Below are 25,865 nucleotides of genomic sequence, written 5' to 3'. Positions count from 1 at the left end.
GAGATCAGAAAATAATGCACTCTAAACAGTGGCAAACAGAGATTTTGAAACCAAATGAGGAAAGCCTGTTGAATTCTTTAACAATATAATTAAATTTCTGGTAAGACAACTAGGAACTCTTCATAGAAAAACAACCTGATTTGTTCCCATCTTTTGAATGCATCTAGACCCCAAGATCTTGGCTGCCTATGGTCACAGCCAAGCAGAGGACTCCAAGGAAACTGCCTGTGATGAAAACATCACTTAATCATTACTTGTTTAGTTGCCGTCAGTTGTGGGCATTGTGCCACTGAAGCAGGATTAAAGGAGACAGGACCAAGACCTAAACAATAAGCTTATTCTCTGCTACCTTATGTTGAGTCACTCCATCTGCTTTCTCATAAGAGGCTAAGCTATGTCATATGCAATTCAGAAAAGGTCCATTATTTAAAATGAGATTAAACATTTCCTTTCTCTATATTGTGCTTCATTTAAGAACAGCTTACAAAAACAGGTTGGAAAAGAGAGACTGCTTGAGTAAATCAAAACAAACTACCAGCTATCCCCTTTCATGTGGTGTGGCTCTTCCATAAAAGGTAGGCTGGATAATGGTATTTCTGATCCACCACTCCACAAAGTAATGACAGTTAGTCTGATGCCAGGCCTTATTTCTACATGTGTGCACTACTGTACCTGACAAGAGCCTGCTTCAAGAAAAACATGCCTAGTGCAGGCAAAAAAGAAACAACTGACACACAGTATTCGGAGTATTTACCAGCTGAATAAATTAATGGCACTAAAACATCAGGACACCTTCACACACACACACACTTTGTCCTAAACCATCCCAGAGCTCACGTTTAGAGTCCACTCTGCCGACTCAGACTAAGACCTAAGAAGAGCAACCGGGTTTCTCCATCCCTCTGCATTTGTGGCAGGAAGAGTGATGCTGCCAGCTGCAGCAGAAGAAAGCAGAGGGATGGCCTCATCACCCACAGATATGTACATCAGTTCAAATGCTGCCAGAAATAGTATGACTGAGAGCAGTTCTAGGTGGATCAAGTTCTTCTGTTTTGGTTGATTTTTATCACCTTCAGCCAATCTGAAAGAGCGCACAAAGGATTTTATTAATTCTGTAACTTCCGTTTATTCCATCAAACACAGCAATTTCTCTCTATTTGTTTTAAAAAGGCGTTATTGATGGTGAACATCAAAGGTGAAGAAAGCTATTCCCAGTTTTGTCTATATTCCACACCCAGTGGTGTCAAACCACCTTGCAGTAATTAGGTGCTCCAGCTCTCGCCTGTGGGTCTATTATGCCCTAGTTTAGACAAGCCATGCTCTGCTCTGTATCCAGGCAACCGGATGCAGTCCACAGGCCCAGCACAGGCAATTGCTACTTCCAAATGGTATTCTCAGAAACAAACATCACATGGTGTCTCTATTACCCCTGAAGCTGGATGACAAATGTGCCCAGGGTAAATATGCTGACAACTGTACCCAAACCTGGCCTCTCAGAGCACTGGTTGTGTTCATTCACTTGTAGCTGCAGCAGAATGAGAAAATCATCCTTCCTTGTGCTGCTTTGGCTCACTTTTTTTTTTTTTTTGGCTAAAACAGAACAGGTTATGATGGGCTGGCAGATATTATCATTGGCTTTGCCCACATCTGCCCTATACTGATCCAGCCACACTATAGCATGAACAAAAATAGAGTTAAACAAAAATTCTTTAAATGTTAGCAAAACATTTGGATTCAGGCTCTCATTCATGCCCTTTAAAGCCATTATTTTAAAAATGTTTATGCAGCAGAGGCATTTCTCCCACACATACAAATTCTTGAAAAACAGGAAAAGGAAATCAATGCTTCCTTTGAATTAACGCTGCTGGCGCTGTCTCGAGTCTGTTACTGTGATACTCTACTGCACCTTCACCTTTGTCCATATTTACAAGATCCTGCATTTAATTTTGAGGTTAAGCTACGCATAAGGTTCAAAGGGAGAATAAAATGAAGCACTTTTACTGATATCAAACATGTTTTTAAAATATTTTTTAATAATAATTTTACACAGAACATTATAAACAAATACGGTCACCAAGATTGTATTTTTAGAATTTAATTCTTAATTTTAAGAAATTTGCAATGTCTCACCAATTCACTAGGATGGCATAGCCAGGCAACCCTTCAACACAGATCAACCAGCAACATTTCTTTTGTTTTGGCAGAGTTTCTACACTCTAGCAATTCCCATCCACCTCATAGGATGCTGGCACCTTGATGTACTATTGGAAAGTTGACTCCCTATGCCTTACGTCCCTTCTGGCACACCTATGCGGTGCAAGAAATCATATAGTCTCCATGCTTTCAGCTGTGGAAATAACTAGTGGCTGTTGTGATGAAAACAGGCTGAACAGAGTAAAACATTACTCTAATCTTGTGCAGGTTTCCTGCAGAAATAGAAGGGAGCAATTCAAAACCACTCAGGTCCAAACACAGCAAAGCTCTTTGAAACTTCCTTAAATCCTGCTGACAGTACTGAGTGCCTACATGTCTAAGTGTTGCAGCCCACATAAATGGATTAGAAGGCATTGCATTAATTTTGAAGGCATCCTTACCCAAAGAAAACATGGTAGTGATATTGACATTTCATGACACTGCTCTCCGAAGATGCACACATCTACTTCTGCTATTAAAGTGGTGGTATTTTTACAAGAGTTAAAGGCTCAATCTGGATTAGCAACAGCAGTGGAAAACTTCTAACAGACTTGTAGACTATGCTGGGGGACCAGTGCCATGTTGGCAGTGGGAACACAAAGGATTGCAGGGATAACCACACAAGTTATTGCAGCTCATCCTAGAGATAACACTAACCAAGTAAGGGACTTCCCCTTCCCCATGCAGGCTGGGTATAGAAGAATATCTGTAGCACAACGTCTTATCCCACAAGTGTTATATCAACCATTACCAGCCCTAATTGCTCTTGAAGACTCTAAACAAAAGGTTTGATCAAGCAATGGCTGTATTTTGTGAGCTTCCATGTGTGTGCTGAAGTCACCTTTAGCAAAGAGCTATGCAAGACAGTCTCTGACAAAGATCAAGCCAAATTCAATCTTTGTGCAGCTTCACTGATGACAGCATCCTCAGGCAATCGTGTATTTACTCCCTGGAATGGAGCCCATAAGAAGCAAGTGAGTGGACACGGCTCTCTGTTTACAATGTACTCTTCAATCCTTAGGATTTAGCTGTATTCTCACATCCAGAGGACCACACCTCACTTGAACAGGAGACCCACTTAGCATCAAGTTCTTCTTTCAGTCAAACTCCACCAATTTGTTGTCTTCCATTCTCTGAAAATTGTCACATATAACCTCACAGTTTTCAAAGACAAAATACATTCCCAGCCCTCCTGGATAGAGGACAGATAGCAGATATATATAAAAATACAAATGAAGAAAACACCATGAGTTTTACAGCTGGTCAGCTTTCCCCTAGATTTCCATTCCTCCTCTCAAAGTGATGTCACCAAAGGCACATTAAAGCTTTTCCTGGGAGGAATGAGTAATTCCTGAGGGGATGATTGTGAACTGGAGATGGAGGATTGTGGTGCTGAGAAGACAGTGGGAAGGAAATAGAGGGAGCACAAGGTATGAAAGCACAAAACATGTCTGAGAAGCTCCTGTTCCCCTATAGTTATGCTAATTTTTAATTGCCACTTTGGATTCAAAGTCCCTTAAGAATATGTGTAGAACAGCAATATCAAAGAAGTTCTGCAGTTACAATGCTGTCTCTTATTCTCAGAGAGAACAGCCCAAACGCCTTTACTTTTCCTTCACAACTAAAAAAATTAATATACGAAACAGCTCAATGCAAGGGGCCTAAAAATGGTGTCATCTTTCATGGATCAAGTCTCACGAATTATGCGTGCAGTAGCAAAATCCTGAAAAAAAATCCTGCTGAGACGCTTTCATTTCCATGAGCACAGTCCTACTAAGTGGGATGGATTCTGTTATGATTACTGTGACCTTGAATATTATGTAACTGCAGTCTGGGAGAGATTTTATTGTTGAAAAAACTTCATGTAAAAAAAAAATTAAGCTACTAATGTTCATGACAGAAGGGGGAAATTTGATCTAGTCACATTCTAGAAAACAGAGAAAGGAGAAAAATACCAAGACTGAATAAAGCCACAGTTTCATCAGATAAGAAAAGAAAGGTAACTGTGAAAGAAATCATTTGACTAAATCCCATAAACTGAGAATGTGAGAAACTTGGTGGTCTCCAGCCAGGTTTTAGTGGACACATTACACCTGGAACCCCTGCAAGCTAACTCAGCAAAGCCACCTCTCAGTCAAGTCCAGGGCACATGCAGAAAACTTCCATTCATGACGCACCCTGCCATCTTTGGCTTGGGGGTTGAGACGTCAACATGGCTGCGATCCATCACCTTTCTTCTTGCTGACCTCCAGTGGTTTCTGGCCTCCCTGCTGGAACAGCATGGCCAGTACTGGCCCTGGGATAAGGCACTAAACAGACTCCTGCATCTATCAGGTTGCTGCTCTCCCCCCTGGGGTTTGCCCACCCAGGGCAGGAGTGTCCTCCCCAGGGTAGCTGAACTTACCCATCCTCATTATTGTACTTCCCAAGGTTCTTCCCCCAGGTGGATCATTGATGGTTTTCAGCAAAGACCTTCCAAGACTACAAAAATCTGCCTGGGGTAGGTTGTCAGCTCCCTTTGGGCAGAAGACCCCAGCCCTTTTGCCTGTCTACTTGGCATACACCACAGAGTTTCTCCAGCAAGGCATAGCGAGCACACAGACTCTTTCCAGTCACCAGGCAACATGCATGTTTCCCCAACACTTACGTAGTCTTGAAGGTCAAATTTTCTGTTTAGGAGTAATGTTTAATAACCTGTGATCTTCAGACAAACAATATTACAGATGGGAAATTAAACCCTGATCTTTATGAACATTACATTCCTCACTAGGTACATCAAATCAAGGTGCAGTCTGGACTGAAAAGCGTTTGCGTGAGTTTTCCTCTCCTCCCAATTTCTTCCATCTTATCAGCACAGTGAGTGGGCTGCGTCATCACCAGTCTCTGCCTCAGACAGAGCAGCGTTTCAGCATTGCAGGGTATGCGTACACATCTGCCCACATATCAAAAGCCAGGCTGGATGAGGCTTTGAGCAACCTGGTCTAGTGGAAGGTGTCCCTGCCCATAGCAGGGGGGTTGGAAATAGATGGTCTCTAAGGTCCCTTCCAACCTAAAACATTCTACAACTCTATGATATTTATGTGCAAACACTAATATTAGCCAAATTAACAGTTACATGAGCTGTCAAAAGCACAGACACATTCCCATTAAGTCAACAGCACTGTTTTACAAACAGGGCAGGTGCATTACGGTCCACAAATCCTATTCTTTTCATCTCTGCAGAGAAAGCGCAAGAGAAAGGCTTGAAACAGCAGCCATCTTTCACCTCCAAAAACATCATCTCCTCTTCACAGGGACTAAAAGGATGCAGCGGAGCTGCTGGCAGTAGCTGGGAGATTGGGTGACATTTTCAAGAGCGCACACAGATCAGCTTCTGTGGCACCGCATCAGAGATGGACAGAGGTTTCAGAGACAATCTCACAAGATATTGAAATACCTATTAAAACCTGACTCTCTGGACAGGACATCTCACCTAATTTTGGCTGTCAAAGAATTAGCTGAAACTTCAAACTGAACATCTAGGCTTCCCCTGCTTAGAAGCTACCTAATTCCTATTAACTGTGAAGCTCTGCATGCTTCAGTTTCCTTTAAGATTAAAAACAATCTTTAAAATAAAAAAGTCTGGCTAGACTGCACAGATGTTCACAACTCAGCTGTGAATTTCTCTCAAAGGCTGCACTTCAAATTGCATCAGCTTATACTTGCTTTGAATTTGGCCCACAGTCTACACAGAACTTTCCTGCAAGCTCACACAATATTTGACTATTTTGTAGGCTGCAATTTTTCATTGACTTATGTGCGAATGGGCCACATTACGGGGGACCATATTTTTAGTTATGAGTATGATTCAAGATAATACCTTTCTTTTTTTTTTTTTGGCCCAGCATTAATTTGAGTATTGGTACAAGTAGCAGGTCTCACAAACTTGCCAAAAAAATTGAATACCTTCTGTGGGAGTATAAAATAGATTGGCCATTGTTATTCTAACAAGCGCATTAGTTCCACGTGCAAGAGAAAGAAAGTACTCATTCATTATCCAATTTGTGGTGACAGCCTAGTGAGGTATCTCGTTTACATTCTGACAGCCCCATGAAATTAACTGAATTCCCACACAATTGCAAACGGCCAAAGTTAGCGTTTTCCTTAAAAAAAACCATCAAACTGAAGTCTGCCTCTGGAGCAGATCAGCTGTAACCTTGAACCTTAAAGGAATTGAGAGGGAGAGAGAAGGAGCAAGGCTCACATCATAAGAGGGGGTGGGGAAAAGCTAATGGCACCGAGAATGGAAAATGTGGGCATTAAAAGAATTTCCTCTTCTAAACAATGTGCAAAGCTAAAAATACCTTCTCCTGAGATTATCCTCAGTTTAAATACTCATGAAGGCTATTTATAGCTGCCTGGTAGCCTACGACAAAGATTTTTATTCCAACAAAGGAGCTGTATATGAATGCAGGACCTGTTTAAAGAACTATTAAAATGGAAAATAAACAACTCTTGCGCCAGCTAGCCATATTGGTACCCATCTCCATTGCATTCTAAACCCTGTTTTCCTGGATGCTGACAATCGAGCATTAAATACTAAAGGAAGGGAAGAAGAAACCCTTGGGACGTTTATCACAAGCCACAGTCCCGACGGCCAACAACCGAGACTCTGCAAGGTGAGGCGCTGTGCTGAAATAGTTGCACCTCCATGGGTGTCCGGGGGTCCTGTGCAGCAAGATCCTGGGGTTGGGATTGCCTGGGACAACCCAGGGAGGGACTGTGCCGGGACCCTGGTGCAAACCAGGCACTGCAGATAGAATCCCAGGCCACGGGGAAGCCACCTGAGGCAGAGCCATGCAGCACGATTTGCCAGCAACTCATCACACGGGATACTCTTTGAAAATTTATTCTTTTTCATAGTCTGTTCTTCCACATTTAAATCTTGTCACCAGGTCTTTGGGGATGGGGTGACTGAGAAATAGATGGAACATGTTTACTTAGAAGAAAACAGAACTCCACATGTTCAGAAGGGTGAAGATGACTGTGTAAAAGTAAGACATGGAGGGCTTTGACCCCAGTCCTAGGAGTCCTGAGCATTTTTTCAAATTGAAGACAGAATGGAAACAGAGAGGAAGGGAGAAATCACACATTGAGCTTGAAAGAAAGATGGGGCTGATCACTTGCCAACATACATTCTTACTGTTTGCCTTCAACTTTAAACTAGGAAAAAAAAAAAAAAAGGCAATGTATTTGTGAATATACTTTTGAAATCCATGGGAGGTTTTGCTGAGATACCCCAGGATATCAGATGGCAGGTACTGCTGGTATGGTTTTTTAGGTACACCTGTGATATCCCATTAGAAAGGTCTAACAGGGTAACCAACAGCCCGATTTAACTCTCCCCAAGGAACGACGTCTTTTCTTTTAATCTCCTGCTCTCAGGTAAGCAGTTACATCTTGGGGTGCAAAGGTGGGTGAGAGAGATCCTGCTTTCTCCCTTTTCAGATCTCCCTACGAAACGTTTTTCAGTGTAATTGCTGTGCCTGGGTCTGATTTATTAATGACTCCACAGTTAATTAGCTGGGTTGTGACCACAGTTTGTGTTATCTGTAATTGCCTGACTGTATGTTCTGCCACTTCTCTGTTAATCAGCCATGTGCACCCTGTGTTAATTAAGACCGCAAGAAATTCAGAGCAGAGGCCTTTCTCTTCAATGTGTATGTGTAAGGGACTGTGCAGAACAGTTCTGATCATTAAGTTCAACTTACATAGATTTTTTTCAGCTCAGCTGGGCTGGCTTCAGTTTGGCTCCTTTGAGTTAAGATTTGAATTAAAGAGAAACTTTTAAAAGTAATGATTTGGACTCAGTCGCAGTTCGAGAAAAGAACAACAGCTTAAACAGGTTTCAAGTTGACATTGTTTAAATCTTTGGTGCTGGTTTCTAATTTGTGTTTCCAGACAGTAATGAAGCACCACCAATTTGTGGTTAAGTACACCTAGCATCGAAAGAGGAGTTGGCTAAGCACGATTTAATTAACGCAGAGGAGAGAAGCCAAGCAGCAAAGCAATTCACGTTGCAGCAGCGCATGTTTCACAGCGATAACATCAACCCAACCCTCCACCAGAAACAGAGAGCGTTTTGCCCCGCTCCCCAGCCCTCTCAGGATATGCAGTTTGCAGCTCAGTACTAGAACACAAGGCCTCTGCCCTTGCTTCTTAATGGAACAATTTACCACGTCAGGGAGTGTTCTCCATCTGGAGAAAGCCAGAACTCCTTGCTGTTGCCTTGCAGGAAACATAGAACTTTCCCTTCTCCCCAATTTAATTTGTAAAAAAGGGTTTGGGATAAGCTTTCCCAATTTTCAGCACTCTTTTCTAGCTCCCCATCACCAAAAGGTACCAATACAGGTTTTCACTAAAAACAAGCATACAAGCTTTCATCCACTTTATGTCAGGATGAAATCAATAAGAATTTTGCCCACAGAAGGAATAACAAACAGGAACCTACAACGGCCCGAATGGTAAGACTCTCTTCACTTGCATGCAAGTCACTGTGGAAGAGGAGGAAAGTTAGCGCAGCCAAATAAGCCATTCTGAGAGATGGAATTTTAATGGCAGTTTAATCTATTGCACACAGTTTAGCGACGTAATGAGGAGCCTATAAACCACACAAGTGCTGCAGACTGACATCCACATTTCAGTCATAGTATACGGTTTTAGACACAGCAACGACCGTAGCTGGATAGTACAGTACATTCTGTTCCACCAATGGCAACTCAACAGCATCATCTGCATCTGACTCTCATTCTTTCTGGTATCCAGTATTATGGCTTTGGAACAGGATAATAACTATTATCCCACTCCCTCCCCAATTCTGTGGTCAGCAGCTCACTACTCCTAGCATATTTAATTGATAAATAATGGGGAGTGGGGCTAGGGAGGAGGAAGTCTAGCAAATGAGTTACATAAATGACTTTTTTTTTTCCCAAAAAAGTCTTAATTTATTATCTGTTTACAATGTTTACCAAATGTAGAGTCTCAACTGGCACATTCCTTTCCTCTGCTTAAACAAGGTTGCAGGTATTTCTGTGTCTTTGGACACCCATACCGCTCTTTACTAAAAGGTGAAGTTGTTTGCCCTAGTGCATGAGACACCCAAAGTACAGCTTGCAAGCAAACTGCAGCGCAGGCTGCTCTGTGAGAAAGCTCACAGCTGGTCTCTGCCTTTGAGAGACAATGCGGTCCCGTGGCCGAGACATGACTTCTATTCCCAGGTCTGCCACTAAGTGTTTAAAGATGGGGCTTGAGGTAAAATGTGTTATGACAGCCTAAACCCGTGATGACAAAGGCACATTTACAAGAAACAGGGGCGTGGGTTCTGGTTTAAGAAAAATAAGAAAGAGGAAGACAAAACCAGGGAAAAAATAATAATCTGATATGGCCCATAGCTGCTATCCCAGATGGTGAATCCAGTTCACAAATGGCAGAAAAGTACCTTCAGCCAAAGGGTTTGGTGTTGCTCCTACCCTATTTTCTGATTGCTTTCCCAAAAAAGAACAGCATCATGTTTGTTAGTTTTGGCCAGAACGGGTCTCCAGATGTCTTCCATGTCCTTCTCTCACACAGATGCTCAGCAATACATTAAAGTGCCCTATCCACTGACCATTCAACATATGACTCTCAAGCTTGCACAGACTTAGAAAGAGTTAGAAAGACTCTTCAGTCTACCCTTAAACAAAAGCTGTACCAGGTGAAATCCCACAAGATCCAGTGGAAAAGAGCTACAAGGAGGTGCCGTTACTCCTCCAGCTTTGGGAAGTGTTTATTGAATTGCACCTTAAACAAAAGCTGTACCAGGTGAAATCCCACAAGATCCAGTGGAAAAGAGCTACAAGGAGGTGTCATTACTCCTCTTCAGCTTCGGGAAGTGTTTACTGAATTGCAAACAGAATTGCTCTGCAAAAACCCTATGCAAGTCAGCTCATGCCATCTCAATGCCAGCCACCCAAGAGCAAAGCCCAGCATTATCAGGCTGTCACCCTAATCATCCTCCTTTTCCGGAGGAAATCATCAGCATACGCGCTGCAGTATCTCCGTATCATCCAAGAGTCAACAATAAGTGAGTGGCAGAGATATACAAAGGCTCTGCATTTAATTTTCCATTCAATAAAATATACATGGAGTTCTTATTAAACGTACTCAACAGAGGTGGACCAACCTCCAATCTGAAGAACTTTAAATTTATGGAGGGAGATTCTTGAAGCCTATCGCCAAAGCTTCATGGTTTCCTCTTCAAAAAAATGGCCTGTACAAAAACGATGGTGCTAAAACTTTGGGCCTGAGGGATTTCTACATCATTCTCCAAATTCTATATCTGCATCTTGAAGAAGATCTAATACGCAAATAGGCAAGAAAAAGGATTCATATATCCCCTTCTGATGGGTTTTTGTCTGTGCCACTCTTAGCAAAGCACTACCACGTCACAAGGTTGATGGAGGGATATGTGATTTAGTAAATAGTTGATAAGATCTCAGATGTTCTAGTTATGGGGATGTACAAAGCAGGTTGTATTATGAGAGGCACTACGGAGTTAAAGGAAGGAGTAAAAATAGTTAAAATGGCATTACTGTTCCAAACAGAAGGAACCACTTTCAGCTACCCGTCAGCAGTCTCCGCTGGCCAAATTTCTTTATTTTAATGCCCTTATGCTTACATCCTCACTTCATTTATTTAAGTACTTATGGTTTAAAGAGTCCAAATTCTAACTAGTAAAGACATTATCTTAAGAGTCTTCATTGTAAACCCTTTCTGCAAATCTGTTTATCCTGCCCTGCAGAAGACCAACTTGAAGGCAAGTGGGCCATTAACCTGCAACCCATCCCTTGTAAAACATGAAAGTTCAGATGATAACTTAGATTTGCATAAGTATCTTTAACATCAAGTGCTTTACACACTATAGAGACACACATCTCTAGCAAAATGCAGTCACTGAGTAAAAGGTGGGAGCTTACAAAATCATGCATTCCAGTGGGACAAGGAGACATTTTAGCTAAGAACACTCAATGCTGCCCATAAAAATGGCACATTCTTTACCTCAGAGCAGTGAAGACCTCAACATTTACCATATGTAATCCAAATAAAGACAACATTCAGAATATTTTTATTGAAAACAATCGTCTTGGATACAAACAGCCCAATTTACAATATGTTGGGTAGCTGCCGGATGTCGATAGAAAATGAACACATGTTGTAAATTCAGTGCTTGGTAATTAGGAAAATGTGCATGTTTCCCAAGTCTGCTTCTCTATAGGTAGGACTAAAGGGCAACATTATGTCATTTCCCTTTGCGCAGGACTCCCTATTGACTTCCATAAAGAATTTGGCTTAAAAACTGATGACAGGGTACAGCCCAAGTTGAGAGAAGAACAACCAATAAATAAAGGAAGATGGGTTGGTGACGAAAAAGTCATTCCTAGTCATCAAGACATCTTACCAATATTTTCTTCCAGCAGTATAATAAGGACAGGACAGATGCTCTCTGCTCTTAGTTATACCAATCCCTTAAATCCAGAGAAATTGCTGAATGTGCCCAACCACTGAAAACAGGATTCAGACTGAAATGGGTGAAAGCAAGCCTTAAAACACTGAATGCACCATAACATGGAATAGCTATGGAGGTATCACCCAACCTGTTAAACACATCTCCTGAGTTTAACTGGGGGCCAACCCTTTCCTCCTAGATCTATCCCGTTTTAGAAACAAATATTAAAGAAAATGTTTTATTTCAGAATTCTTCTGTTATCAGCAAGCACTAACAAGGGTTTAAAAGCTCTCATAAACCAAACTGCATGTTTTGTGGCCATTGTTCCACTTCTATGCATTTAGGCCTTTATCTCTTCAAAGCAAGACATTATATCCAGCAGAACCACTCAACCAACAGACTGAGAGGTCACATTCCCTCCAAAGCCAGCATAACCACAAGCATGCAAGACCTATAATGATATCAAAGTAGTTACATCAGGATCTCATTGCAAGTATGATGTGAGCACGATAGGTGAAATCAGGATGGAGCCAGCAAAGAAATGGGGAAACAGATGAAGAAAGTTAAACTTTTAAGATGTGAGTCACCAAAATAACACCTTCAAGCATTTCTCTTTTCTCAAACAGTGTCAGAGCTGGTGACACAGTTAAAGTCTTTCATTGTCTTCATGGTTAATTAGGTAATGTATTAGTCCATCTGACAACAATCTGTACATGAAAAATTAGATTACAGACACGTTGAATATGCCTAAACATTTCTGGTTTGCCTTGAAGATATATTTTCTTCATTCAATTTATGTACTTCCTGTACTTACATTCAGGACTGACAAAACATGATGAGATTTTCATTGATTGCTTACTAGGGGGTTTTCTCATATTAAATTAATGACCAATATATTGCTTCATTTTAGCATATTGAAATGACTCATCCATTCCATGAAAAATTTTGGTGAGAAATAAGACAATAGCCCTGAAGGAACTCATGCAACTCTCCAGTCTACGAAGATGAATATATGCTAATGAGAGACTCACTAGCTTGTACAAGAGAGAAAGGGGTGGTGGGATGGAGCGAGGGGGAAGGGAACTAAACCTTTTGCTTAAACCAATTCATCTTGTGGCATTCCAGTACAGACAACCCCTCCAGCCATCATAACTCACTGGTTTGAAAAGGTCATTAGTACTCTATCCCATTTTGTCGGGAGAATGAAAAGCCAAATTCATGGGCATGACATGGAAATTTGCCCTTGGTATTGCTGTGGGATGACCTGAACCCTGAAACCCTACTGTGGGGTGTATTATGAACATTTTTTATGAAATATCAGCCCAGAACATCCACACATATTCTGTATGTGTTCTTTACAGCTACATCCTGTAGCCACAGTGAGCATAGCAACAGCATGAATACAAAATACATAGCACTTCACGCTCTGCTTTATTCCCCTCTTTCTACATTTCCCTACCCAACTATTTATTTCTCCTCCTTCTCTGAGCAGGCCGAACATGTGTCACCAGACACACGGTGCCTGTGCCGAAAAAGTAAGCTGCATTGGGAAGCACGTTGTTATCCGTGTCGCTGACCTTCAGAGGAATACCCCGCTGCGCAAGCTGAACCATAAAAGGAATCTGTGTGTAGCCAGTGTTTAGAAAAGCCATCTCCTTGTCTTTCCCAGCTATGGCACTGCCTTATTAAGACACTGAAGTAATAGCTGCTGGAGAATCTCGGGAATGTTCCAAGTAACAGCACCCAGAAAAAGCTCGTCATTTTGCATGGGCTGAAGATGAACTTGAAAAAGCTGTGAGGACTGCTTAGCTTACCAGTTGTAGGCTAGTAAAAGAAAATAATTCTAAGGAAACTAGAGCTCTGCCATTCCTGTGGAAACATACATGATATTTTTTTTTTCCCTTTAATCCAGTTATAAAAGCTTTCTGTATGAGGAAAAAGAATTAAGCAGACTGGATGTTAAGAACTTCATCTTGAGGGGTGGCATGATGGGGCACGTGAATGCAATGGTATAACCTTCTCATGAGGGGGCATAAGGACAAAAAGTCATCTGTATACAGACCATCAGAAGGGCTTTCTTCTCCAGTCTCCACTGTGCTCTGGTCCTCCCATAAGATGATAAGGACTAAGTGGGAGGCATGGAGACAGTCTTTAACGGTTGTTGACTTCCCAACTGTAAGCACTTTTGTGAAAATCTGGTTTCTAGGTTTTGCTGGAAAGTTTTTAAATTAAGGTTTAAATTTTTCTTCCACCAAAGGTCCGTTTCACTAAAAGCCACTTATCCCATCTAATTCTTTTCTCTGCCCAAAAATACAGATGGAAAAAGTTTTATTCTTTATATTAAGGAAGCATTCTGCTCTGGGGCCGACTTCATCCCTGTACTATAACAACGTATTTCAGAAACACCCAGGATTGATACACAGAGTATCTGATCTTCTCCTTATCACTACAGGGCTGGCAATTTTATAAATGAAACCAGCTTGCCCCTTTAAGCATTGTCTCCTTGTTGGAATTCTGCTCAACAGAAACACCCCTCCTGCCACCAGCTCAAGAAGACCTATTTCTGAGAACTAAGGTATTACACATAGGAACCCCTCTTGTGGCAAGAACCTGTGTCTTGTGATGAAGTAACTATGTTCTCAGTCACTTCTGCAAAGCTGTTCTCACTTTAAAAGTGACATTGCTCAGATTTTTCTTTCTAGTCTCTCTCTCTCTCTCTCTTCTTCTTTGCAGGAAACAGCTAAACGTAATAGCCCATGCTATTGCAAGAACCCAGAGATTCCTCATCAGGGACTCCAGCACCAATGCACCTCCCCACAGTAACGAAGTCCGTGCACAGAGTTTACGTTGAACCTGGTTTGAAACCGAGAGCATTAAATCTATGCAAACCTCCCAGTCCAAACATAAACGGGCTTACCCTCCCATGCTGTTTCACTAGACACCTCCCTTGCAAGAGTCTCAGCTGACAACCAGTAAATCGAGCCATGTTAATTTGGTTACTTTCCACTGCGTGCATTTAATTGACTTAAATTTACCATGATATACATCAGGTTTAAATCATACAAAGAGGGCTCACGAAGAAAGGAGCACTTGTTCAAGTGCATCAGTTTAAACACTAGTAGAAAAGAGGACTTGTGCTGGCAGAAGAGGGAAGTACTAGTATGGAGAAGCAACTTAAAACCTTTGAAGAAGCCCTGCTTTTGAGTACAAGTTTTCAGCACCTCTCAGCACAAGAAGAACTCAGTCTGTCTAAAAGATAACCTCTTGCTAGAGCAGTCCTTGTTGTTGGCTTAAATAACGTCCATGTTGAAAATGGGTCACGAGCTACCTTAAAGGAAACCAAGGCACGTTTACAGCAAATGTCAGAGGAAAAATAAATAAATATAAATTTAAAAAAAAAATCAGAACTAGTTGTTGACTTACAGCCTTCCTTTAATTTTCTATGTCAGCATGAAAAACTTACTGGTTGCTTTTCAACAGACTATCCAGCAAAGACTATTAATAAGCAAGTTTATTTAGTAAAACCAACACGTCTTGACATAAAGTGGAGAAAAACAACATCTATTTACATTTTCTTAATGTCAACCAAGATGAGGCTAATCTTTAACTGTCAAATACACTACCACTGGTTTATATTTTCCAATAAACAAAAAAAAAGCATCCTGCTTACTTTCCCACTTCCCATCACCCTCAGAGCTCCCCAGGAAGAGAACGGCTCAGCTGCAAGGCTGACACAACTACTGCTCCGTCTAATCTGTAGCTGTATCACTTCTGTTAACCCGACCGTTTGGTCAGGCTGCATGCCAGTATTCCCCAGGTCTGCACTGTCACTAGACTTCTAAAGAGCCGTTGCCCACAGACCTCCTTTCTGCCCAGGAATATTTCTTGAGCTGTGTGCCGATGAAATAAGTTGCCCAAGAAGCACAGCCACCTGATGTCTCGCTTCATTCTATGAAAGGCCTTGATCACACAAGGACAATCTGCTGGCAAAGGCGATTTTCTTTGTTTAGCGGGAGCTACATAAAAGTAGCTTATGATAAGAGAAATAAAGCTGCTTACAAACATTTGTCTTCAGTAATTAAAATTTTGTTTAAAGGCACAAAGCCAGAAATGCAGGAGCTAATTGACCAAATGAGATGCTTTTGCAAGCTGAAATCAGTTTGGAGTTTCATTTGGAAATCACATTTTTCCTCTCTAGTTCTTTGAACTGAGCTGTGAAAGGGTGGCTTTGCCCAGGCTGACAGCAATTTGATAGTGTTTACATACTACGCTTATTCGTGTGTAAAACTTGTTAGGGTTTGACTTCATTTAATCTATTATCCCTGCAAACAAATTGGCCTCAGCTTTTTAAAGGGAAATCTAATCTTCTGATTATCTGGTTTAATTTCAGATATTAGACCATAAAGATGTTAATAAAATACAAACTCACACTGAGAAGCAGATGGTCCTAGAAACCCACTGGCTAAACTAATTTTCATGTCACCCTTTAAGGAGTCTCACTGTTGGGTAATAACTGCAGTTTCTATCATGCCTAATAACTTTTACCATTCTGAGCCCAAATGCCCTGAAGAAGAGTGACACAATTAAGCAACAAGTTCAACAATGTTCTTATTCACTGAAAAGAAGGCATTGCAATGTAACAGCTAAGAGAACATCCAAGTCCGGAAATTTGCAGTTTTAGAGGCTGCTTTTAGTTACCCTCTTCTGTTTACAGCAAAAGAGCAAATTAAACAGCCCCAATGCTCTCCTTCCACAGCAGCCTCTACTCAACACCCCCTCCACGCACAACGTTGTGTCACCATCTGCTCAGGGCAGTTCACACCTTGGCGGCTGGACTCAGAACGGGCCCCACCACCTGTAAGCAGCCACTCAGCCCCTGGGGCCAGGATGCTGTGGCAGGGAGACAGCGTGGGGCAGCCCGGCTCGCTTTGCTCCCACCTTCCCTCTTAGGCAACAGCAAGGAGGGATGCACTAGCAATCAACCTGCGTGGCAGGGGCTGAGAGAAGTAACCAGCTGTCTGAGCAACACGTGGTGACCATCTGCCTGAAAAAGCATTAAGACCCTATATGGCCTATCTTAGGGGGCAGGCTGAACCACCGGGATGTATGCCATCAGCCACTGGCAACAGGCACATGCAGGCTATAGAATATATTATTACAGGTGAATGTATCCATGTCCAATGTATTTTCCCTGAAAATATTTTTCTGAACATTTTTTAAGACACAGGGATATTGGACCATCAGCTTCTTTTGTTATGCAAACGACACAGTATTCCTTTTGCTTTTCTTTAGGGTAAATGAAATTTGGTGCAGAGCATTACTATTAATAATAAGGCCTTTTTTTAATAAAGAGAAAAAGGGTTAATGTAGAATTTTCTGCCAGCTCATCTGTCAGCATATACATTCGTGTGATAAGCTACACACAGTCCTATGGCCTGAGAAGTCTTTATACAATTAACTAACTCTGCCTCTACTGTTAGTTGTGGATATCAGGCACATGGGAAGTGACTAAGCAGCTGAGAGCTCAATCATATACTTACTGTCTAGAAAGACAGATCAACTGTTTGGATTTATGAAGAGAGCCTGGGTTAAGAATCTATTAAGACTTAGCAATGGTTCATGCAAGTTTTTCTGACACTGGCTGATGAAGGTGGGGGATTGCCCTGCCTAAGAAAGAGTCTGACAGAAGTAGACTGAGGGACCAAGAACATAACCACTCTTATTATGGGTTGTTTTAGGACAGTGTCTTTATTCTCTGCCATAGCGAGTTAACTGACGGTAACCCACGTGAAGGGCTGGGGTACTCTTTGCCAAAGGACAGAAAATGCTGCTGGGGAAACTGGGATGCTGTGTCTACCTCCAACGGACATACGTACCTATAGTCACAGGCACCACAGTGCTCCGTTGTGGCTGGTACAGGAAGTTTGAAGGCTCTGTGCCTTCACAAACCTTAGCCCAACATTGTTAATGCACCTTTTGCGTTTCAAGGTTCTGAAATCTTTTTAATGAGAAAATTCTGACGGCAGATGTGATTTACACTGTTCAAAGGTACGATGACAGTTACACAGGGCTGCAAGAGCACTGCATACTGCTAATTTGCACATAAGATATTAAAGAGATTATATTTTTCAGCATAAACGTGACAGGACAGCCATTGACACTTATTTGTACTATACTGGCTACATTCCTTCAGCCTCATGATTTTCTCTGTGCAGCGCCTATGTCTCAGTCTAATTCTGAAAATCATGATAAAATACCATGTTGTGTTACTCCTCCTATGATGTCCTTTTAAATATGCATGCTAAAATTGCTAATAACGAGCACCAAAAGCTGTGCGTCAATACCCATAAATGTGCCTCAATGCCTAATAAAAGGCATCTAAATAAGATCCAGTTCATCACGGAATTTGGTCTAGTTAAAGCTAATAAAAATACAGCGGGAAAAAGAGGGGCAGACTTCCCCTTGGTGGTAGGTGGGTTACCTGGTTATAGGCTTGAAGCTGGTGCTTTTCACCCAAGAATTACCAAAACTCCTTGGTACTTCCAAAGCAAACCTGCCACTCTGCTGAAAGAGCTGAAAGATGGGGCATATTGCCAGCTGCCTGGGTGCTGGATTTGGGCTTTCCTCCTAAAAGTTTGGCTGCTATAGTAGCTGTAGTACAGAGATTACAGAATGATCTTAACATACATGTGGGATTAATATCGGAAATACTAAGGAGCTGATTTTGTTGTCTGGTTAGGCGTTGCAATGGGGTTAGCTCAGTTAAGTTTATGTTCTGTATGTTTAGATATTTGGAAGAACAGAGCTACTGTAACAAAACATTTTTCCACAAGGACTCTAAAGAAAATATAATCTACAAAACACACAATGGCTGTAAAATTACGTGGTAGTTTTCTACTCAGCTTTGCATAAATTCAGTTATTTTCCTCCAGGGCATCTGAAGCACTACAATAGCAACAATTTGTCTAGTATCCACCCTCATTTGAGCATGACAGCAGTAGGGCATGTTTTAATGTGCCACTGGGTCATGCTTTTCTGTCTGGTTTAAGAATGAATTTCAGGAAGTGCAGGAACACAATGTGAAGGGCCAAATTCACCTTGACTGTGCAAATATGTCCTGTCAGTCCTGGAATTCAAGGTAGCTGGGAAGATGGGTTAACAGCTGGAGTACTTTGCCTCAATTTGTTCTCACCCCTCATGAACTTCTAATCTTATTTACTCATTATCTTAATATTTAACTCCTGGGCAGAAGATGTCATGTTTCAGCTCTAGCAGAAGATGAGTATTTTATGGAATGACAAGCAGAAATCCTCAAAGTATTTGGAACTCCAGGATATATGAAGTTCATGGAGAGAGAAAACCACTGGTACCTCTTGTTTAGTAGCAAAAGAGGCTTGGACCAGACAAGGGCACAGCCCTCAAGAGGGCAGAGGCTGAACATTTTTGGAAGTACTGTTCGGAAGTAGATCATGAACATTGGGAAACGACATGTTAGGCATATGCAGCAAGTTTCTCTTATGTTTCAACATACAACCCTTGAAAACTTGTATTAAGATCAAATTCTTTTGGGTTACACAAGCATGAATCAAAGCATCATCTCTGAAAACTCGTAACAAAAAAGTAACCAGACATATAAGAACAAGACATGGGCAAGTCCTAATGTTTCAAGAAGTAGTGGATCCATCTATGTTCATTCCTAAACTCTCAATTCTCTTGAACATTTGTCACTGTACACCTTATACCAGAGATAACTTCACTGCAGGAACGAGAGGCAGTTTCAAAAGATATTTGTGGCCATTCAGTGTTGATCTAACATGAGCATTACACCTTGCCCTGTTCTCCAGAAGCATTAAGACACCGTGGAAATAAACGTGTCTCATTTTACTCATCCAGAAGATATCTAACAGGCTCCTTATTAAGTCCTGCAAAGACATACCCTGTTTGATCATGCCAATTTTACCTTTTTAAACCTTCTTAACTTGGAGAATCACCCCTCTATGTTAATCTCAGCTATACCAGCCTCAACAGGATCAGCAAGCACAGAAAACGTCGTGTTAAATGCATTGCTGGTTCTGAACTTACTTTTACAGGTCTGGACTGAAATTCACTTGACTGCTCTTTCCGTTGTGCCAAGTTAAGTTTTGGGATTAACTATGTGTTACATTGACAAAGTAACCACCCCAGAAGGCTTTCAGCCTGCTGCCATCCCCAGCTTGCAAGTTGGGATAGTTCTATGAGTATTCCCTAACCTATGTCCATATGTGTGAACACACTGCCTTATAAAAATGTTTAAATGAGTGGCTGGAGAGAGTTTGTGATTAAACTGTTTGATGTTTTTTACAAAAAAAGGATTATTTACCTAGTGCCTTTAGTAATCATGCTATCAGGAACCATAAAGCTTAACGGCAGTGTTTTTCTGTACACCTTACCCACTTACCCTTTCAGGGTATGTTTAGTAATATCTTACTGGTTTGTAAGGAGATGAGCCTTTTAGCCAGAACCGCTGTGGCCCCTATCACGAAATCCTATAAAGTCTACAAAGCAATACAGCAGTTTTAGAGAGTCTTTTTAGTGACTCGATGCTAGATAGCCACTTCTATTTGCTGTATTCTTACAACAGGATGACCAATACCTCTCCTTCCCTGTGAAAGGACCTGCAATCCCTTAGAGAAGGGCATTACCAAATGAACCAAAGCAGTGGTTCAGATTCAAAGTGAAGGTTCAGCTAAATGGAGACCAGTCTGACATCCACCTTAAGACTTTCCTGAAGTCTGTAGTAGTGATGGTATGGCAATGAAGTAAATTGGATCAGCTTCCAAGCATAATTTTTAAAAGAGCCTCAACACCAGGGAGAGGTGAAAATACATTGCTGGGTCAATAGCAAGTCAGCCAGTCATAAAACTGTGGCTTAAGTGCTAAATAGATTAACCTGAGAGCTACTCTTTGGAGAGTTCAAGAGGCCAATTTTTGCTCTCAATTATGCTGAAGTCAAGGAAGTAAGTCTATTGTCACTTCAAGAAGTATTTCACCTCAGTTTTCCTCTGCAGCTGCATGCAGCTGTGACAGACCAAACTGCATCAGCAAGACATTCCCAAAACACCATCCCTCCCAGACACACACACACACTCTGCCCAGCCCCAGGATAAATTCTTCCAGTGTCAGTTACAACATCAAAATGACAACACCGATGGTTTTGTTCAAGAGACCATCTTTTACTGCCCAGGAAAAGGCACAGAGCAGCAGGTAGCCTTTGTTTTTTCCCTTGTTGAAAGAGGTCAATCCCTTGCACTTGAATTGTGCGACCCATTTCTGTGATGGCCCCGATGCTCCAGCACGGTATGTACCCTGTGACTGGGAAGGCAAAGCATTTGTCCAGCTCCTTCAAGGCTGCCATTGGGACTGTCTCGTAAATCATCTGGCTGGAATAACTCAGGTAGGGCTTAGTCCAAAGCCCATTGAAATCAATGGAAAGCTTCCCACTGACTTCAGCCAGCTCTGGACCAGGATCTCAGGGCTTTACACAACTGCCGTTCTGGGCACAGGACTCCCTCTGCCTCGAGGAGCAGGACAAAGCCTTGGATTTACTGCAGAAGAGTGAGAGAAACAGCACATCCATTCACCCAAATGGCTCATAGGGTCCTACTTTCCTTGACCTTGCACCTGACCTGTACAAACCACACGTAAAATGCTAGCAGATGGGCACAGTTAACGCTGCCATACTTTGTCCAGGGTTTGTCAGCCTATGCCTGGAAAGCCTTACTCCTCCATGAGGTACAAGAGCTGCTGGGTCCCTGCCAGCCTGAGTGTGTGCAATAAATCTGACAGCCTGGGAGAAAGTTGGACAAAGCCCCATATGCCTGCTCTTGGCCACATGCCCCCTAGACAAGTCTGCACTGCCACTCCAAACACGCTGATAGGCCTCCAGAGAGCCCAGACAAACACAAAGAGTCAAAAAGGTCTGGCTGGATAAAATTCCTGAGTGGGTGCAGCAAGCCCATATGGGGAATCCAGGACATGTGGGATACCTTGAAATGATAAGATCTTAAAATGCCGGAAAAACACTAGTTTTCTGTGCTGGTGGCAATCTATATCTATCTGAGTTGTTGCAGCATGAACTACTAGCCAAAGCACATGCCAGGGTTGAACAGTACTGTTGGTCTTTTAAAGACAAAGCCAGCCCCTCCTCAAGATCAATCTTAAACATATCAATCCAGAATGCCAGGGCTATGCAGCACAATAAATTATCATTTTCAGCAGCTTTCTAACAGGAAAAAAACCAAAACACACCCCACACACAAAACAAAACACCCCACCACGCAAAAAGAAAAAAACAAAACAAACAAAAAAAAACCCACCCAAAAAACCAAAAACAAAGTACAAAGCCTAACATCAGCCCCTCAAGGATCAGACTTGCTAAGCATCTCCAAAGATTAGACATAGGTGGCTGGACATCGGTGGCTCCAGCATGACAGACACTTGGGAATCTGACAGCACATGTATCCTGACCAACCCTCACACAGCCTCTGGCCCCTGGGGAAGACACAATAAGGTCAAGTCTCTCCCTCTCAGGCATGTGGTGCATGAGTCCATGCTGTTACAGGGCATCTTCACCCCTTGATCTCCCTTGGGCACAGGCCTCGGGCTGGGAAGACAGACTTTTCGTGTGCCTTTATCCCAGGAAACGGCAAAATGCGTCACTGCAGCTGGCTGAGTTACAAATACTGCTGTTTGATACGGCTGCTTGCAATTCTGAGTTTACTGTTCAGCTCAGAAACCTAAACAGTATCTGCGCGACCCAGCAAACATGTTACAGCCCACACGTAATCATCCGTCTGTCCATCTCCCAGCAGAAATGCTTACAGGCAGCAGCAGTTCCCCCATAGCAAGGCTCCAGCCCACCGATGGAAGGATGCAGGGAAATGCCCTGTGCCTAAGCAGCAGGTACCAGCACTCGGAGCTGATGGAGCAGTCTCAGCCTCCGTGCCACTCTCTAGGACCGCACGATTCACTAGATAAAACACCTGCAAGCATTCAGACAGGGGGAGGTCTGGCAAGCAGATTACTATGGCTTAAGATATGTACACAAAAAAAATGTTGTAGTCGTATTTTTAAGGTAAAGGTGATCCCACAATGCCTAAAAGAACACAAATTCACCAAAAAGAATCCAGCCTGACATTCATTTGTTAATAACTGCCTAAACACTGCTGCCCTCAGCTTGACACGAGTGGCGCAATGCAAATGGGATGGACGCTCAGCTCCTCCCTGCTGTTACCCCTCTTGGGGCAAGTTTCGGGAGGTCCCAGCTCCCAGAGTCACATTTGGGCTTGAGAATCAGGCTCTGTGATTGTTAAGGCAAACCAAAAATAAAAAGGCCAGACTAAATTATTTTTAAGATCTCAAGATTTTTAAAGCAGTCTTGTGACTTTTAAGGGGTCTGACTCATGATACTTGAATGCTTGAAGTTGGCAGCAGCAGAGGGAGTACAGCAAGATTTAGCGTACAGCAATTTATTGCTAAAAGCCTTCAAAATGTGTGGGAAAGGGCACAGAGCGCTTCTGCAGCAATTCCGCAGAAAACAGGGACACAGGCCCAAGCCCTCCTCCTCTGCCCAGGCCGCCACCAAGCTCGCCTCCTCCACAAAGGTTACCACGCAAAATCCCAGCAAAGCCACCCCAGATGTGGCAAAAACACTTCCCAAAAAGCAGACGTGGGTGGTAAGTAGGCTGTTTCCCGTGTCAGTGGCCAGCACTCTCTGGCCCAGCTGCTTGGTGTCCCCATCACGCAGGGACAGGCACTGCCATCAGCCTGCAGTGCTTCCCGGGAATGGCTCCTTCGAGGGACACCAGTTGGCTGCCGGTGGCAGCTTTGGCCTCCCCATGGATCCGGTTTCCCAGTGCGTGATCAGGGACCAGAGTTCGGCCCATGTGTAGAACTGCAGGCTGCAGAGTGACCTGTGGATACTCCTGAAGTCCTGCATTTCAGCTTCCATGGCAGTGAGGGCAGAGGCCCTTATCCCCAACACCCTGAGGCTGCCACTGCCTTTGCAAGCTGGCTATGCCACACTGCTGATGCCCAGACCACCTCCCACAGCCTCTGCACCCTCATGTAAGGTCTTGAACGCCTTCACAGGGAACTTCAAGTGACATTTTTCCATAGCAGAAAGCACTTCCCAAACTACACCCTCCAGCATCCTCCGCAGGCCAACCAGGTCCCCTGTTAGCAACAAACCCTGAAGTCTCAGTCTTTCCTTAAAAAATATTCTTAAAGTAGAAATACACTAAAAGTATAAAAATACCATGTGCTGCACTGGCATGGGCTCTGCAGTCCCTCCACACCGTCCAATAAAAACATACTGCCCAATGCCTGGAGGGAAACCTGGGACAAGAAGGCAGCTTAGTGCTGCAGCCCGTTTGCTCCTCTCTGCCTTTTGGGGAGTCACCAGCCAGGTGACGGCTGTGTTTTGCAAAGGGAGGCTAACACCTCATTTCCCTTTGGCCATCACACTTCATGTGAGTTTATTTATCTGCAGACAACACTGCTGCTGCTTTCCAGAGCTCACAGTCCAGCTTACAGCCTGACAAGAGCGCACGTACCCAGTTCTGCATGGCTACGCTTCCTTCATAAAGAAAGGCGGCCATTGCATCTCATCTGCCTGGGATTCCACCCCTCCAAATATCATCAATATCCATCAAAAAGCCCTGCTACATAAGCCGGGCTTTATTAGAAAGGCCAAGCAGGCATATAAGATACATTTGGCATTACATTCCATTTAAAACTGCTCAGAAACTGTTTTCTTCTTCAGCATTCAGAACTAAAAACACCATGGTATTGTCAGCCCATGGGAAAGACCAGAAACAAAAATGAAGTCCATGCTAAAAATTAAATAGAAAAATAAGAAAAAAATAGGCTTAAACCTAAGTTCCATTTTTTTTTTTTTAATTGCTACAGCAGTAATAAACTAAATCAGATCTTTATTTCAAAGACAACATTACAAAAATAAACGGGGCCTGACTTTCTCCCTGCTTACTCCCACATAAATCATGTGAAATTCCATGAAAGTAAAAGGAACTGTACAGGTGTAAAATGGAATTAATTAATGAAATGTCATTCCCAGTATTTCCATGATCCTTCTTTCATAAACTGACATCATCATACCCATGTCAAGTTCCGTTCTTATTTGCACCAAAGTAAATCTGTAATAACTGACAGCAAATGCTGCCCTTGTTGCCCACATAAAGGGGTTGTAGAGTGACAGGCACTACAAATACAATAGCAATAGCACAGTAGTGGCAGACAATGCACATTTATGCTATGCTACATATACCAAGGGTATCTCAGCTATCAATTGCTGTCTTGTAATTTTAGTTTTGTGTCTGAAAAGACAATACAATCCCCTCTGTACAGCACTCTCTCAAATGGCATCTGAGCAGGAGTTTGCCTACCAATAATTTCATGGGGACAGAGTTTACCTTACTGTTTACATTCATCCTAGAAGCCACGGCATTTATAACAGCCTAGAGGGAACTACGCACTAGACACCCCTAACATCCAGATTCTTGCACAATAATTGAAGTTAATACCTATTAACTGAAGCTATTTTACAGCACATATCGATAGCAAGGACTCTTTGGTTAGCTATAGCATACTTTGGAATTTAAGTCAGAAAGCCTCAAAGCCGCTGCTAATCAAAGGCAAGCCACCAGCACCATTTCCATACGTAATACCTCACCTCTCGGCTTCAAGGCGCATTTCCTCACGTTTTTGCCTCCTGAGCTCTCTGCGGCGTTCAAAGTCATCCATGGTGGGCGTTCAAGGGTTCAGAGCTCTGCAAAGATCCAAATCTAAAAAGGGAGATGACCACTTAGATAACAGAGAAAACACAATGGATGCCTTTAACTAACTGAGTCCATTTAGTTTTGTTTTGCTTTCTTAACTTCGCTGTAACTATTTTCTTTTCCCATCAAAAAATTTAACTTCCTCAGTATTCTTGAGATAAACAAGATTAATGAAATGCCTTGTAGGATAAACATAGCCCATGCCTGCATTTAGTTTCCTAGTTAAAATTAAATCAACATGCTTTAAGTAAGGACTGTATGTATCTGCTAGCCACAGACCAGCTATTTGTAACGTCACAGGTCTTTTCTACAAA

The 25,865-nt window shown here is 42.4% G+C and overlaps 1 protein-coding gene across 1 annotated transcript in view; it reads right to left on the bottom strand.

Moving 5' to 3' along the window:
- CALD1 (caldesmon 1) overlaps nt 1–25,865 on the bottom strand; it is a 121,119-nt gene that overhangs the window by 71,937 nt on the left and 23,317 nt on the right. The window contains exon 2 of the mRNA XM_010150082.1: nt 25,446–25,557. Coding sequence (XP_010148384.1) covers nt 25,446–25,516 — 71 coding nt within the window. The 5' untranslated portion in view covers nt 25,517–25,557. The remainder of the gene's footprint in view (nt 1–25,445; nt 25,558–25,865) is intronic.

The sequence above is a fragment of the Eurypyga helias genome, unplaced genomic scaffold (genome assembly GCF_000690775.1).
Source record: "Eurypyga helias isolate BGI_N326 unplaced genomic scaffold, ASM69077v1 scaffold4984, whole genome shotgun sequence".
NCBI lineage: Eukaryota > Metazoa > Chordata > Aves > Eurypygiformes > Eurypygidae > Eurypyga > Eurypyga helias.
This window is presented reverse-complemented; position numbering and strand designations above follow the sequence as displayed.